This window comes from Balaenoptera borealis (assembly GCF_965194805.1).
Source record: "Balaenoptera borealis genome assembly, chromosome: 1".
Lineage (NCBI taxonomy): Eukaryota > Metazoa > Chordata > Mammalia > Artiodactyla > Balaenopteridae > Balaenoptera > Balaenoptera borealis.
This window is the reverse complement of record NC_138860.1, coordinates 25,185,360-25,202,750: the sequence shown is the minus strand read 5'-3', so window position 1 is coordinate 25,202,750 and position 17,391 is coordinate 25,185,360. Positions and strand designations below refer to the sequence as shown.

The following is a 17,391-nucleotide window of genomic DNA, read 5'->3' as shown; positions in this document are numbered from 1 at the left end:
CAGAGTTGGCTTCTGATGGTTTGCTGGCAGTGTTTAGCGTTCCTTGGTTTGTAGATGTATCACCCTGATTTCTGCTTTAATCTTCATATGATGTTCTCAATGTGTGCGTGATTCTGTGTCTAAATTTCTTCTATTTATAAGGATACAGTCATATTGGATTAGGGCCTACACTGATGACCTCATTTTAAGTTGATTACCTCTGTGAAGACCCTATTTTTATTTTCATTTTTTTCAGGCTTTTTGAAGTACAAATGACAATTTAAAATTGTATGTATTTAAGATGTAAAACCTGATATTTAGATATATGTATACATCGTGAAATGTTTACCACAATCAAGCTAATTAACGTGTCTATCACCTCAGTTACCTCCTTCCTTCTACCTTCCCCATCTCCCTCCCTACCTCTCTCCCTTCCTTCCTTCCTTCCTTTTTTTTTTGGCTAAGAATACTTAAGATCCACTCTCTTAACAAATTTCCAGTATGCAGTACAGTATTGTTAACTGTAGTCATCCTGCTTCACATTAGATCTCTAGAATTTATTTATCCTACATATCTGAAATTTGTGCCTTTTGACCAACATTTCCCCATTTCCCCTACCCCCTCAGCCCTTCGCAACCACTGTTCTACTCTCTGCTTCTAAGAGTTTGACTTTTTTAGATTCCACACATAAGTCAGATCATGCAGTATTTAAAGCCTTTAAAGTATTTAAAGTATTTAAAGTTCTAAGTATGGTCACATTCTGAGGTACTGGTGTTTAGTACTTCAACGTATGAATTTTGGAGGGACACAAGTCAACCCTTAACCCTTATGTTTCACTTGAGAGTGTGATATAAGCTTTTTCTCTGTTTCATTATTATGTGATTGTCACAAACATAATTTTAATGATTATAGAAGAATATCCACTTAGCCAGTTTCCTACTGTTAAATACACTTGGCCCTTCATATCCGCAGTTTCCATGTCTGTAGATACAGAGAGCCCATTGTTTGGGGTGGTGTGGGGGAGAAAATTCCAGAAGGCAAAATGCGAACTTGCCATGCCCTGGCAACTTATACATAGCATTTGTAGGTGATTTAAAGTATTTGAGAGTACGTTATATGCAAATACTACTCCATTTTATATATGGGACTTGAGCGACTGTAGATTTTGGTAATGGGGGGTGGACAGACCTGGAACCAATCCCCCCAAGCTGACTGTATTTATTTTTCACTTTTGCAGTATAATAATTACCATGGACCCTTTTATGCACTTCTTTTAGAACAGACACCTGGAAATGAAGTGGTCAGATCATTTTTAAGGCACTTGATACATGCCACAAATTTTTGCAAGTATGAGAGGCATTTCTTGCTTTCTTAGTAGATCATTTATTAATCATATTTTCTCTTTGTGAATTATCTCTTTAAGTCATTTGCCCATTTAATTTTGTAGTCTTAATGTTTTTCTTATCAATTCTTATAAAGTCTTTGCATAGTAAAAATTGTACTGTTTATCTTCTCTGCAACTGTTTTACCAATTTATCATTTGCCCTTTAATTTTGGTCTTGTTTCTTTTTCAAATTATAGATGATTTGTTTTTATTTTCCTCAATAGTTCTTCTGTTGCTTCGAAGCTTGGCTTGTCCTTCTTTTTTCAGAGTTTGCTAAATATGTAATTCTGCTTTTTCCTGGATGTTTCTATTGGGTTTAAAGATATTTAGTTCTAATCCATTTGGAGTTTGTTTTGCTAAATGGTATGATGTGAGAATCATTCTTTTCTTTAATTGCTAGCTTGTGGTTTCAATTCCATTAATTAATCACTGCTTTCCTCAGTGATTGACAGTATCTCACATATCGAATTAAATTATTTTGGGGTGGAGATCTATTACACTGATACTTTATTAAAGATTTATCGTAGGGACTTCCCTGGTGGCGCAGTGGTTAAGAATCCACCTGCCAGCGCAGGGAACACGGGTTTGATCCCTGGTCCGGGAAGATCCCACATGCCGTGGAGCAACTAAGCCTGTGCACCACAACTACTGAGCCTGCACTCTAGAGCTCGTGAGCCATAACTACCGAGCTCACGTGCCACAACTAGTGAAGCCCGTGTGCCTAGAGCCTGTGCTCCACAACAAGAGAAGCCACTGCAATGAGAAGCACGTGCACCACAACAAAGAGTAACCCCTGCTCGCTGCAACTAGAGAAAGCCCGCATGCAGCAACGAAGACCCAAGGCAGCCAAAATTAAATAAATAAAAATAAATAAATTTATAAAAGAAAAAAAGTCCACCTGCCACTGCAGGGGACACGGGTTTGATCCTTGGTCTGGGAAGATCACACATGCCACGGCGCAACTAAGCCCGTGCGCCACGACTACTGAGCCCACGCGCCACAACTACTGAAGCCCACGTGCTGCAACTGCTGAGGCTGTGTGCTGCAACTGCTGAAGCCCACGCGCCTAGAGCCTGTGCTCTGCAACAAGAGAAGCCACCACAATGAGAAGCCTGAGCACCGCAATGAAGAGTAGACCCCACTCCCTGCAACTAGAGAAAGCCCGCGTGCAGCAACAAAGACCCGATGCAGACAAAAAATTTTTTTTTTTAATTAAAAAAAAATTGATAGTACATGTTAACATCTGAAAAGAACATTACCCTCTCTCCTTCTTTACTCTTTGTGCTTTTTCAGGATTTTCTTTGGTATTTTTACCAGTTTATTTTTGCCTGTGTGCTAGAACATTTGTCTCCATCTCTCACCCAGTATTACCTCCCACATTTAAAATTTTTAAATTAAATTTACAGGGAAGATAATTTAAGAAACATTGAATATATGTACATTCAATCTTCCCTTTCAAGTACTTGGTATTTTTCTATATTGTCTTCTTTAAATCTTTTATAGAGACTTGTAGTTTTTTCATATAATTCAAACAAATTATTCACTGTTGTTATTACTTGTGTGTGTATTAGTTGCTGGTGATTTTTGTTGGATCTATTAAAAACAAATGAAAATTTTTTATTATTAACAATGAAAATTTTTACTATGATTGCTTATTCTACTGTCTAGAAGTACTGTTTGATTTATATTTATCTAATATGCAGTTGTTTTACTCAGCTTTATCAATTCCAACACTTTTCAGTGGATTTATTTGCATTTTCTGAGTGAACAGTTTATTAAGTGGAAATGATCATGATTTTCACCTATTCATGTTTTGTAACTATGTCACATGTTACTTAGAATATCTAAAATCTAATATTAAATAAGAGATAATGGAAGACATCCTTTTTGTTGTTATTATTCCTGGATGTATCTGGTGTTTCACTAGAAAGTATTATTTTGTCTGATAGCTTGAAAGAGGTTATTTCTTAAGAGAATTACTGAACTCTTTTTTTTTTTTTGTGGGACTTGGGGTAGTATTTTGGAATTGGTATTAGATTTTATCAAATACTTTTGGGCAGGGGTACTTACAGAGATTATCACATGGAGTTAATTTAATTTTTGCACAGTTATTAATGTTTGCTAATATTAAATTACCTTCAATACCTGTAATAAAACTTATTGTTTTGCAGTAGATTGTTCTTTTTTACCTATGGTTTAATTTTGTTTCTCAGCGTTTTATTTGGCTTTTTTACGTTCTTCTCAATTAGTGACATGAGTCTGTAACTTTTTTTGGTGGTATCTTTGTGAGGTTTTGATTTCAAGGTAATTTTTGCTTGAAACTTCTAGTACATCTACTGCTATCCCAACAGACAAACTATACTAAAGTGAATAGCAAACTAAAAGTGTGCTTTAGGTGATTAGAAAAATGAAGAGTAGTATGGTAAGTGGTTAGTGCTGCAGATGTTGATTTAGGCACCATTTTCATGGAGTTGCATAAGAGCAACAACATGACTTGACATGGCTCTTCCCAGTTTCCGCCGAGCTTTGCATGTCAGGCTGACTCAGAAACCACTGGAAAATCTGGGTCCTGCTTATGGTAGGCACTTCATAAGCAGTTTTGAGTAAATGGTTAACATTACAGTGACTATCCCAGAAACATTTCTCAGGCCCACGTTGATGCCTATTTTTTATTTTTTTTTAAATTATAGACCTCAAATGTGAAAAGCTAGCATAGTTTTCTTTGGACTTTAAATCAAGGACTGTTACCAGTTTTCCTGCCCTTAATACTGACTTCAGAAAAGGATACAGTGTCCTCCAGATCTTGATTCCTTGTTGTCACTAAACATAAGCTTATAGGTTCTTTGAGTTTTAAAAGTTTTATTGTGGATCACCTGGGAAAATAGCATGTAACAAAGTAATAGAAAAGTTACTCAGGAAATCTTATAGTCATAACCTCTGTATGCTTCTGTTTACCTGAGCTGCTACCTGGAAGAACCTTTGGACATTACATTTTCCTTTCTCACTGATACCAAGAGTATATTTCAACCTCATTTCTAAAAAGATGTCTTTCAACCAAATTTCCCCTCTTAAAGCCCTACCTAAATGTGAAGAGATGTATCATTTTTTTCTAGAATAGATACAAAGATGTTAGATTAGACCTTTGTCATTTCTCCCCGGACCACTGCAGAAGCCTTCTTCCTCCCTTTTCTTTTTGTGCATTCTAGCTCTAGCACTCCTCCCCCAAGTTAATCTTTTAAAGATACAAATGTATTTATAACCTTTTATTAGTTCCACATCAGAAATAGGATGCAGTTAGATTTTTCCTTCACTCCATACACCAACAATATTATATATAAATTAGATATTTAAATGTAAAACAAATAATTATATAAGTACCAGCAGAAAATACAGATAAATATTTAATCTTGGTGTGAAGAAGACTGTAAAATACAGCAATAAAGGAATACACACTTAGAAAAATATTGGCAAAAAAAAAAAAAAGAAAAATATTGGCAACATATGGCAGGCAAAAGGTTAATAGCCTGAATAAAGAAAGTATTATTTTTATGTAATAATATACAAAAATAATATTCAGTTATATGAACAGTTCTTTATATTGTAGAAAGAGTTATTAGTTAATATTTTATTATTCTTACAGATTAACTAATCTTTTATTATTACTTCTATAGCAAAAACAAATTAGTTACTCACCAGGAGTATGCAGCATAGAACATCAGCAAGAAATAACCAAACTAAAGACTGATTTGGAAAAGAAAAGTATCTTTTATGAAGAAGAATTGTCCAAGAGAGAAGGAATACATGCAAATGAAATTAAAAATCTGAAGAAAGAACTGCATGATTCAGAAGGCCAGCAACTTGCTCTCAACAAAGAAATTATGATTTTGAAAGACAAATTGGAAAAAACCAGGAGAGAGAGGTAAGAATCAAGTTATTTACTCCTCTAATAATTATTTATTGAATACCTGTTCGGTGTCCAGGACTGGAGATATATGGCAATAAACATATTCCAGTTCTCAAGAAGACCAAAAAGTCAAGATTGGTAAACAGAAAATTATATTACAGCATCATAGGAAAGCAAATGGGATAAGTATAGGAACACCCGTAGAAGAGGCACAAAAGATAACTTTAGTGTGTCTAGGTTTTTTGGACAAAATTATTTCTGAGTTAAGACCAAAGATATACGAAATATATAGCTGTGGAAGAGTGTCCAGGCAAAGGTTAGCAGAATTTGCCAAGATCTAGAGGAAAAGGGTAGCATGGCACATTCAGAAAATGAAAGCTGTTCATTATGGTGGAAGCATAAAAAGAAAGATGAGTGATGAGAAATGAGACTAGAAAGGAAAACAGTTGTAAGACCACTGAAGGAAAATTACATGATTATATCAATATTTACATTTTTGAAAGACCACTTTTGCTACTGTTTAGAGAATGGATTGGAAGGAGCAGACTGCAGATAGTAATCTAGCCATGAGAGATGAGGTGGCTGGACCTTAGATACGATAGTGAAGATGGAGAGAAGTTTATGGATTCAGAAGGTCTACCGAGAAGACAGAACCTGGATGACATGATAACCAGATATGAGAAATTAGAAGCAGGAGAAATTATCAGTGATACTCAAGTTTCTAGGCTTTAGGTAACTGAATGTATGTTATTGTCATTCTCAACTTATATTGGAAGGCTAAGTTTAATTCAGTTTGGTCTGTTCGTTCAGCAAAAATTTTTAGAACCTGCTCTGTGAAAGCACTGCTGTAGGCCCTGGAGGCATAACAGTGAACAGATAAAAATTCTCTCTCCTTATGGAGCTTTCCTTTAATTATGGTGAAAGACTATAAGCAAAATGTAAATGAAAGAAGTAAAATACAGAATATATAGGTAATGATATAGGATAGGTAATATATAGGTAATGATAAATTCTAAGAACAAAAAATAAGGCAGTGGATGGGGGCTATGAAGCATTAAGGGGGAAAATTAAATTTTAAATATACATATATATATGAATGAAATAACCAGGGAAAATTATACTGAGAAGGTGATTTCTCAGTAAGGACTGAAGAAAGTGGGGGAGATATCTATACAGATGTATGAGAAGAACATTTTACATGAGGAACAGGAAGTCTGTTAAAAAAAATAATGGGGGCTTCCCTGGTGGTGCAGTGGTTGAGAATCTGCCTGCCAATGCAGGGGACATGGGTTCGGGCCCTGGTCTGGGAAGATCCCACATGCCGCTGAGCAGCTGGGCCCGTGAGCCACAATTACTGAGCCTGCGCGTCTGGAGCCTGTGCTCCGCAACAAGAGAGACCGCGATAGTGAGAGGCCCGCGCCTCGCGATGAAGAGTGGCCCCCGCTTGCCACAACTAGAGAAAGCCCTCGCACAGAAACAAAGACCCAACACAGCCATAAATAAATAAATAAATAAATAAAATTTAAAAAAAAAAAACAAAAACACATCCTCCATAGACCAGAATGTTTTAAAAAATAAATAAAATAATGGGAAGACAAAACTATGGAGATAGTAAAACGATCAGTGGTTGCAAGGATTGGGAGGAGGATGGGATGAATAGGCCGGGTACAGAGGATTTCTAGGGCAGTGAAACTACTCTGTATGAAACTGTAATAGGGGATATATGTCATTATACAACCTAATGTAAATTGTGACGTTTTAGTGATAATGATGTGTCAAATGTAGGTTCATCAATAGTAACCAATGCACCACTCTGAGTATATGGGCAATCTCTGTATTTTCCTCTCAGTATTGCTATGAACCTAAAACCTTTCTAAAAAATAAAGTCTATTAAAATAATAATACTAAAAAAGAGGCCAATGTGGATGAAGCAGATTTAAGGGGAGAGAATAGTGAGAGGTACATATGAGAGGTAATGGGGGCCAGATCGTGTAAGGCTTTGTAAGTCATGTTCAGTGACTTACAATTTTTTACTCTCAGTAAAACCATGGCAGGGCAGCATTGCAGGATTTTGAGTGGAAAACGGACAAATACTGACTTGTGTTTTAACAGGATTATTCTGACTACTAGATTAAGAAAAGTCTGAACTAGATAAGAGAAAAAGCAGTGAAACCATTTAGAAGGCTGTTGCAATCATCCAGGCAAAAGATAATGGTGGATTGGGCCTAGGGTGGTGGCAGAATTGGCTGTGAAAAATGTTCGAATTCCAGTTTCTTTAAAAGGTAAAAATAATGATATTTGCTGATAGACTAGATATGGGGTAAGAAAGAAAGAGGAAAAATCAAGGATGATGCTACAGTTTTTGGCCTTAGCAATTATGAGAATATAGTTACCATTTAGAGAGGAAAACTACAGAAGAAGCATTTTGGGGATGGGAATATCAGGAGCTCATTTTAAACAAATTATGTTTGAGGTGCTTTTTAGGCATCCCGGTGGAAATGTCAAGTAGGTCATCATACAGACTAGTCTGGATTTCAGGGCTGGAGATACAATCCTGGGAGTATTTATCATTCACATGATATTTAAAGGGGTGAGACTAGATGAGATCACTTAGTGAATGAATACAGATGGAAAAGAAGTCCTAGGACTGCAGCCTGGAGCACTCCACTCTTTAGAAGTTTGGAAATGAGGAAGGAACAGCCAAGTGGAGAGAGAAAGAGCGGTAAGAATGATGGGAAGATGACCAGGCAAATTTGGTGTGCAAATTTGGTGTCCAAATTTGGTGTTATGATGAATGCATATCAAATCTGTCTACATGTTAAATTAGATGAGGTCTAAATCAAATAAGATGAGGACCATGTAATTGATAGTTGAGTTTAACAATATGAATGTCATTGGTGACTTTGATGAGAACAATTTCAGTGGAACAGTAGTGGGCAGAAACCCCATAATGGATCCAAAGACTTGAAGGAGAGCAATTGTAAGAGCAAGCATATAATAAAAGCAACGAGATAATAACTGGAGGAGAAATTTATCTCAAAAATAACACCATGCTTGTAATCTGATAGAAAGTACCAGTAGATGATTCAGGACAGAGAGGAGAAAAGTGTACTTGAGCAGGCGCATAAGCAAAGAGCAACCTTAGCTACATTTTTCTCCTGTAGTAAGAGAAGAATAAGTAGAGTGTATGATCGCAGGGGAAGGTACGTGGGGTGTTGGGAACTTGTTTTTCTGTTGTTAGGGTCGGGCATGTTGAATTTGAGGTGCTTGGGAGACGACTTTGGGGAGATATCAAGTCAGCAATTTGAAGCCCAGAAAAGCTTCAGATGTAGATTCAGAGTTTGTCAGCATAATGGATGATAATTGAAATAGGTGGTATAATGGATGAGAGAGCTCAGGGAAAATGTGTAAAAAAAAAAAAAAGTTGAGCACCTGTGACAGAATACCTGGGAGCATTGGCATTTACGCAGAGGAAAGAGGGGGTGGGGGGCTCACAAAGACAGCTGAACAGTCTAAATGTAGGCTGAAAATCAAGAAAGTGGGTATCACTGAAGCCAAGGGAGGACAACATTTCAAGAGGGAGGGAATGGACAACACTGTCAAAGGTAGCCAGTAGATTGGATAAAATAACAGTTGGGACAATAATGAGTTTTGGGACAACAGTTTTTTTGAGGTGGTGGCAGCAGAAGTCAGATTTTGGCACAGGGAGGAAAATTTAGGCAGTGAGGAAGTGGATACGGCAAACTCTCAAGATTTCAGGGTGGTTGCCAGTGAACGGGAAGACAAGGAAAGTGGAGAATGAAGTGTGACGTAGAGTTTAGGGAAGAGTTTGTTTATTTTGTTTCAGTATGAGAGAGACTTAAGTTTTGTTTAATGCTAATAGGAAAAAACAAAAATGGTTGTATATAGAAATTTTACTCAATTTATTCATATACTTATTTTTCTGAAAGGATGCTTCTTTGTAATTTTTTGTATTTTTTTCATTGTTGTTTGTTGTTTGGAGTTGCTTCTGAATCAAGAAAGATTCCTAAACATAACTAAATTTCACATTTTGATTATAGATAAGAAGGAAAGGGACACATTTGTTTGGACACAGGATGGTTATTTTCCTAGAAGTTATCATTTAAATTATAATTTAATTTATATTCAATAATTTAGTGAGAAAGGGATTTTTAAGATTATATTTTTAAAATCAGCCATTACTTATGTCGTGTATTGACTTGGAAGCAATCATAAAATTACCCAGAACTGCTTCACATTGAAATTCATTTGCTGCTAACTAACATCCTCCATCATACTGCTGTAGAGATAAGCCTCTTTCTTTGCACTTCAACTCAGTATTCAAAAACTGATTCCCCTTTCTCCCTTAGGAGATTTTTGTTGTTGTTTCTTTTTTTTTTTTTTTTTTGTCTTTTCGTCTTTTAAGGCACTGTTTTTTATTTTCTCAATGATATAAGGTGCTTTACAAGTATGAACAATAACCTGCTACACTTTAATGTTTTGTATCCTTTCCATTGATTTCTTTAAATCTGGAATGTAATTCCCTGTGTGGCATCTGTTTTCTAATGTAGAAAAAATAACTTATCAAGCACTAAATTCTACTCTAAGGATACTAAATTTATCAATTTATTCCACTTTTGAAATGATAGCCCAAAATCCACCTGATAGATGCTCATTTGGCACGTTCTTCTCAATTCTGGTCGCTAAACTACATCCTGAGTTAGGATGAAAAGAATGCAGCTTTCAGGCTTTGAAATGACTACATTGATATTGCCAAAAGGGTCATGAGGTTGTCTGCGCAGGACAATGTTTTCCATCACTTACAGAGTTACATTTGGCATGTCAAGAAGAGAGGACATAATCCCACAGCTGCAGACATTTAAAATAAAAGAAGACAGCCACCAGGATTCGTGCAGAATATTTTAAATATTCCCGTTGAGCAAAATGATTTAACTGATTTTTCTTCAAGCCCAATGCTCCTATATGCATCCTCTGAAAAATTAAAGATCCTAGAACAGCGTCTTCCATGTGGGACATCTTGAAAGATAATATTTTGGTTTCAGTGAGTTACACAGCAGATCTTGTTAATTTAGCGAGTCTGTTCACAGTGTGGTGGTTTCATTCTTTAGATTTGCAGAGTTTATAGAGAAAGAAAATTACAGCCTGCACACCCAAGACAAGGACAATTCCTCCAATGAAACCGGCTGCATCAAAGGTAGACTTCCGCGCAGGTTGTGAAGTCGGAGTTAAAGTGGTATCAGTTGTACCTGATGTAGTAGCTGTGGTGGAAGCTGTAGAAGAGGAAGGCAGAGTTGTGGTTTTAGCTGTAGAATTGGTTGGCAATGGTGTGGCAGTGGACGCAGGACAGAATTCTGTGCTGTTCACCACCTTGCAATCACGAACTGTTGAATTATCTGAACAGTAGCCTTTACCTTTGCATTTTATCCAAAAGCAGGTAGTGTTAGCAGCATTAGCATCAAAACAGGAAACCCCGTTGTTGCAGCTTTCACAGATTTCTGGTGCTGGAGTGGTGCCCGGCGGAGCGGCGGCGGCACCGGGGTTTGTCCTGGTGGTAGCCGGTAAAGCCAAGGGTGGAGTCACGTTCGGGGCCAGCGTAGTGTTCTGAGCCGCGCCCGTCACAAAGAGCTCGGCCAGGCAGCCGGCGGCCAAAAGCAGCGGGCGGGGCAGCGCCAGTATCGCGGCCTCCGCGCTGGCCTTTTGAGCCCGTCCGTCCCTCTGTCCCCTGCGGCGCCGCCTCCCAGACTCCTCCCTTTGGAGGTTTTTGAAAAGTTCGTTAGAACTGTGTTTACCCCTAAGGGTGAATCAGTTCTGTCCGTTAGAACTATAGTTTTAAATAAGTTTTATAATATTGTATGTATGTTTGTATGTGTAGATAGGTAGGTACGTAGGGAAGAAGGGAAGAAGGAAGGCAGGAGTAACGGAAGGACGGGCTGAGTGTGTTGAGAGAACTGTTGGAAGCGTAAGTTGAATTTTCTATGCAATCTAGAGCTGAGTGTAAGCAATTGTATTGCGGTCCCTATACCCTCCTTTTCCCCTAGCTTCCTCATTTTCCCATGCTTTCTACCATATATACAACTGAATAAGGTGAGCGTAATCAGGATGTCTTCCTCAGGTTTTCAAATGAAGAACAAAATAGATATTATTAAGCAGACAGATCTATTTATTAATTAAAAGGAAATGATTGTGACTTCCTAATTTTAAGGGAAATGTTTGGGATTTGGAGCAATTGAGATATAAGTGGCTTTTCAGAATAAGGCATATGATACAATAGCCAATCTGGGATACCATTATTTTACCTTTAATTCAATTCCTTTCTTTCCTTTTATATTTTGCATTGTATTAGTCAAAGTGAAAGGGAAGAATTTGAAAATGAGTTCAAACAACAGTATGAACGAGAAAAAGTGTTATTAATGGAAGAAAATAAAAAACTGACAAGTGAGCTTGATAAGGTGAGTGATTTAATCTCATTGATATTCATTGATACGTGCTAGATGTTCAGCACTATCATAGAAATTATAGATATAATTTTATATTTGGTGTACATTTTTAAAGTTAATATTCCTCCTAAACACAAGGATTGCTTCTGTGTACAGGCAATTTTTCATTTTACCAATCTGTACAGGAGTCTTCTTGGAGAGAGGACTTGGCTTACCTCGTCTTATTCTTTGTCCCATTTATTTTTTGAGCCCCTGTTCTTTATTTCACTTTCCATCTCTCTTTTACTATTAATCACTTACTTTGTCATGGCTAAGTTAAGGCCCGTCTTTGGCAAGAACAGGAACAATTAAGCCAAACTAGAGAAATTTTGACAGTTCTGATGTCATATTCATGATAGAGAACTGATAATAGCTAGAAGTAATACCATTGGTAGTTAAGAAGCCAAAGAAACCAACTCTGCCTATAAACTCTACAGCTTGAATAAAGACCTGAACCATAGGTTAAACCTAGATTAAAACAGCTAGATTTATGAACAAAATTGTAAATACTTAAAGGAATCTTTTTCCATTTAGTATCTCAGATTTCTTGAACTGACATCATTCTGCATTTCTTGTCCCAGTTGTTAACAGCTGTAAAAATCCTAATATTAATCAGCAGTTTTAATAGTTTTACTTACTTTTAACTAATAAGGTTTGGGTAATTGTGCTTTGTAATGAGTTCAAGGATTTTCCTGCAGTAAAAGTATTATGTTCAATTAATAGTCATTTCAATAACACATTGAAAGACAATGGCTAAATAGTCATAAAAGAGAGACTTTTCATTCATTCTATCTCAATTTTCCATTGTGTTCTATATTTCTTTTTATTTCTGTCACTATTTTCCCAATGATTATTCAGTTTTCTAAGCATTTAAAAATGATTTTGCTTGTTTGGTTGCAAACTACTTGAGAAAGAACTCTGTTAGTTTATTTTGTAATTACAAAGCGGATGCACACAAACACTGTGGAAAGTGGCCAAATAGTAAGTAGTATAAATTAGTTTTTAAACTATGAATACTGTATGAACATTATTGTATAACTCTTAGTTATTTCCACTAAAATACAACTAACAGTATTTAAACTTTATCCAAATAGGTCACATAATTGTTATTTAATGGGCTTAAACAATATGACTATGAAATTAAACATCATTTCTGTCTACCAGACAGAATTTTAAGATTCTGTTAAGAGTTACCTTGAGGTAAGAAATATAATTAAACTCTAGAAGGCTACTTCATGTAGAGTTTATAAGCAAATTACCTAGTAAAAGATGGTATTATAGTTTAAGAAAAATTGAATTGTGATATAATCAAATCGAATGTAGATCAAATCTTGTATTCACACCTTGGTTTCATTTCATTATTAACCATAAAGTTCTGGCAAGTTTACCAGAAATACATCTTTAGAAATAATTTTTAAATAATACTCTTTTGATTTTGATGAGATCTGAAGGATAAAAATAAAAGCCTATCTCCTAATTTTATAAAAAATAGAATATTACCTTGTCTTGCTAAATTGAAGATGTGGTAAAGGATGTGAACAGAACTTTGAGAGCAAATCATATGGTTGGCAAGTATTCAGTGACAAATGATAAAAAGGAAATGTTTATTTCTGGAGAAATAGGGGAGGGTCTGGGTCTTCTTCCGTTTGAACCTCTTCTCTATTTTTGCTCCTTGTATTCAGCTTTACTTCTCTGTCAGTCCACCTAACTGCACATCTTCACTGTTTCTTTCCATTTACTCATTTTTTGGTTTGGTTGAATTGGGTATTTTCCCCAAGAGGGATAACCAAAGAATACCTTTGCCATTGCTACAACAACTGTTCCATTGGGAACCTGCTTGAAGAGAACCGAATTCCTTCTCAACAGAACTTCAGATATAGAAACCAAAAAGCAATTAGTATGTTAATTTTGAAACTTATATAACTAATAGATTCTCATAGTCAGATTTTTTAACTTCAAAAATAAAAATTAAAAAGGAAGTAGAAAAAAGTTTGTTGATATTTTCAGAAGTCTGTATTCAAAGTTTCTATTAAAGGTAACTTATTGCAAGTAAAATTAGCCATATATGCCAAGGAGTAGAAGTAAATGGTTTCCAGTAAGAAAATATTATCATTTGTGTCTTGTTTTTAGATAATTATTTTACATAAAAGCAAAATGACACAAAATATGGAAAATATTCAACATAAAAGTTACCTATGATTTCATCAACACGAAACAACTATCTTACTTTTATATGTTCCTTTTCAGGTTTGGTTGTATATGTATTATTACATAATTTCAGTCATATATACATTTTATTTTCTAATCTGCTGTTTCATTTAAAACATGAGCATTTTTCCATATTCCTATGTAGTCTTATAATTATCATAAGCCAGATATGTCAATTTACAAATAGTAAAACCTTCTCATTCCCAAACATGCAAAATGAAGTAATACTTAGGTAGAATTTACTTTGTGCAGGCCCTCTCCTGAGTTACTTTATATAAACCATATAATTCTCACAATAACTCTGTGAGGTATACCCTATTGTTCCTACCATTTTACAGATGAGGAAATTGAGGCAAAGGGAGATTAAGCTACTCTCGTAATCTCAAAACTAGGGAGTGGCAGGATGGGATTGGAACACAGGTAGTCTGGCTCCAGAGCCCGGTGCTTTTATTCAGTAAGAATGAAAAGATTAACTTTTCCTGACAAATACTAAACACATCTATTTAAGACTCCTTTTAACCACTGTAACATGACAGTGCAAAAATCTGTATTTCCTCCTCTTCTTGCAAATCTCCAGCTGAAACCCCAATCACAGATTAATTGGAAGTCAAAAGCAGTGGTGATCAGAAAAGGATGTGTTGTAGGAATTAGTGAAGACACTGCATCTGCAAAAAACACATTCTCCAAAATAGCTTGTAGACTTCTGGCTATGCTAACATGAAGAGATTGATGAATCCGCTCAAGAAAAAAAAAGTTTCAAAGTGGACACAGTTTTTGAAAACAGTCATTTCAGAGCTCCCAGAGTTAACCAAAGGAAGACAACTACAAAACATTACTGAGATAAATTAAGGAATATCTAAACAAATGGAGAGATATACTGCATATTGTTAGGACTGCAGTTCTCTCCTAATAGATCTATCTATGGATTTGGGGAAATCACTATCAAAATTTTGGTAGGCTTTTTTGTTAGAATTGGCAAGCCTATCCTTAAATTTATATGGGAATACAGACGATCTACAGTAGCAAAAATATTTGGCGGGGGTGGGGAGGCAAGGTGTACAAAAGTTGGAGGATTTACACTACAGAATTTTGAAACTTACTGTAAATCTTTAGTAATCAAAAGATGGTAACATTGGCATAATGGAAAAGAGTAGAGAGTCCAAAAATAAGACATCATATTTATGGTTGATTGATTTTCAGCAAAAGTGCCAAGGCAATTCAGTGGGAAAAAGACAATCTTTTCAACAAATGGTGCTGGAATCATTGGGTATCTATGTGTAAAAAATTAACTTAGATCCTTACCTCATAGCATATACAATTAATTCAAAGTGGATCATAAACTGAAATATAAGAGGTAAGCATAGGAGAAAATCTTTGTGATTTGGGGTTAGTCAAAGATTTTGTAGATATGACACAGAGCACAACCCTTGATAGAAAAATAATTATAAATTGGACCTCGTCAAAATTTAAAGACAACATTAAGAAAATGAAAAGACATATATAGATGAAAAGATTTTCAAGTAATTTATCTGATAAAAGACTTATATTTGCAATGTCTAAAGAACTCTTAAAGCTCAGTAATAAGAAATAATACAAACAACCCAATGGAAAAAAACGGGGGGAAAATTGAAAAGACATTTCATGAAAGAAGATATATGAATAACAACTAAGCACGTGAAAAGATGTTCACTATCATTAGTCATTAGGAACAATGCAAGTTAAACCATGGTAACATACTGTTGTACAGGCTCAAGAGTTAATTAATCAATCAGTGACCATACCAGCTGTTGGCAAGGATATGGAGGAACTGAAACTCCTACACTGCTTGTAGAAGTGGAAGATGGTATAACTACTTCAGAAAACAGTTTTGAAATTTCTCAAAAAGTTAAGCATACACTTACCCTATAACTTGGAAATTCAGAAGAATTAAAAACATAGTCCCTTTAGAAACTTGTATATGAATGTTCATAGCATCATTATTCATAATAGCAAATAACTGGAAATAATACAAATGTTCATCAAGTAGTGAACAGATAAATAAAGTGTACTAATATCCATGTAATAGAATACTACCCTGCTATAAAAAGGAGTTAGTTCCTGATATGTGCAACACTGTGGTTGAACCTCAATAATACGATAAGTGAAAAAAGCCTGATACAAAAAACTATATATTGTATGATTTCACTGATATTACGTTTCTAGAAAAGGCAAAACTATAGACACAGAAAATAGATCAGTGATGCCTAGAACTCATGGTGGAAGCCAGGATTGACTGCAAACCAGCTTGAGGGAAATTTCTCAGGTATTGGAAGTATTCCCAAACCAGATAGTGGTGATTATTGCACAAATGTTTAAATTTACTAAAAATCATCAAACCATAAGTGTTATAATGAGTGAATTTTATAGTATGTAAATTATACCTTAATAAACCTATAAAAAGAAAATAGCTGGTAAAATACATTTTTAGAGGTAAATAGCACACCCTGGAGTACAAAATGTAAATTCCTTGTTCTCAATAGGCAGATAGCGATGTGCATTGGTAGTGACAGGTTCTCTGACCCTTTTTCCTTCTCAGAAGACCATGAGGTTGAGGATAGGATTAAATGGGGAATGCATAAAGTCATTTGTCTTTCGGCAGAGGGGAAGAAATGAAACTTTGCATTGTGACTTTTGCAAAAACTGCCTATCTCCCATGGAAGTACAGGTTAAAAACACACACCAGAAAAACCCTGGGTCATTAGGAGAATTCCAGATGAACTTAGATTAGGGAGTTGGCAAAACTTGTACATTTCTTCTAGTTTGTCCAATTTATTGGCAGAGGAAATTACAGGCCAATATCTTTGATAAATATAGATGCAAAAATCCTCAACAAAATATTAGGGAACCGAATCCAACAACCATAAAAAGGATCATACACCATGAGCAAGCTGGATTCATCCCAGGGTTACATGGATGGTTCAACATATGCAAATCAGTCTGTGTGATAAACCACATCAACATAAGAAAAGACAAAAACTACATGATCATCTCAATAGATGCAGAAAAAGCATTTGATAAAACTCAACATCCATTCATGATAAAAACTCTTTCCAAAGTGGGTATAGAGGGAACATATCTCAGCATATAAAAGCTATTTATGGCAAACCCATAGCCAACATAATACTCAAAGGTGAAAAGCTGAAAGCCTTTCTGCTAAAATCTGGAACAAGACAAGGATGCCCACTCTTACCACTTCTGTTCAACATAGTATTAGAAATCCTAGCCACAGCAGTCAGACAAGAAAAAGAAAGAAAAGGTATCCAAATTGGAAGGGAAGAGGTAAAGTTGTCATTGTATGCAGATGACATGATACCATATATAAGAAACCCTAAAGACTCCACACAGAAACTACTAGAACTGGTAAACGAATTCAGCAAGGT

General features: G+C 35.7%; 1 protein-coding gene, 1 long non-coding RNA gene and 1 pseudogene across 15 annotated transcripts in view; 1 reads left to right on the top strand and 2 right to left on the bottom strand.

Moving 5' to 3' along the window:
- The window catches only part of LOC309605637, a 90,694-nt gene extending 88,144 nt beyond the window's left edge, over positions 1–2,550 (bottom strand). The window contains exon 1 of the long non-coding RNA XR_014231463.1: positions 2,269–2,550. This is a non-coding gene — a long non-coding RNA (uncharacterized lncRNA). The remainder of the gene's footprint in view (positions 1–2,268) is intronic.
- LOC309604882 (serine/threonine-protein kinase MRCK alpha) overlaps positions 1–17,391 on the top strand; it is a 319,353-nt gene that overhangs the window by 218,689 nt on the left and 83,273 nt on the right. For all 13 annotated transcript variants that reach the window (XM_082339881.1, XM_082339883.1, XM_082339890.1 and 10 more), the window contains 2 exons: positions 5,035–5,282; positions 11,632–11,737. In XM_082339881.1, coding sequence (XP_082196007.1) covers positions 5,035–5,282; positions 11,632–11,737 — 354 coding nt within the window. The remainder of the gene's footprint in view (positions 1–5,034; positions 5,283–11,631; positions 11,738–17,391) is intronic.
- LOC309606289 (sialomucin core protein 24 pseudogene) lies at positions 10,335–11,081 on the bottom strand (annotated as a pseudogene). The gene has a single exon. The product of its transcript is annotated as a sialomucin core protein 24 pseudogene (transcript).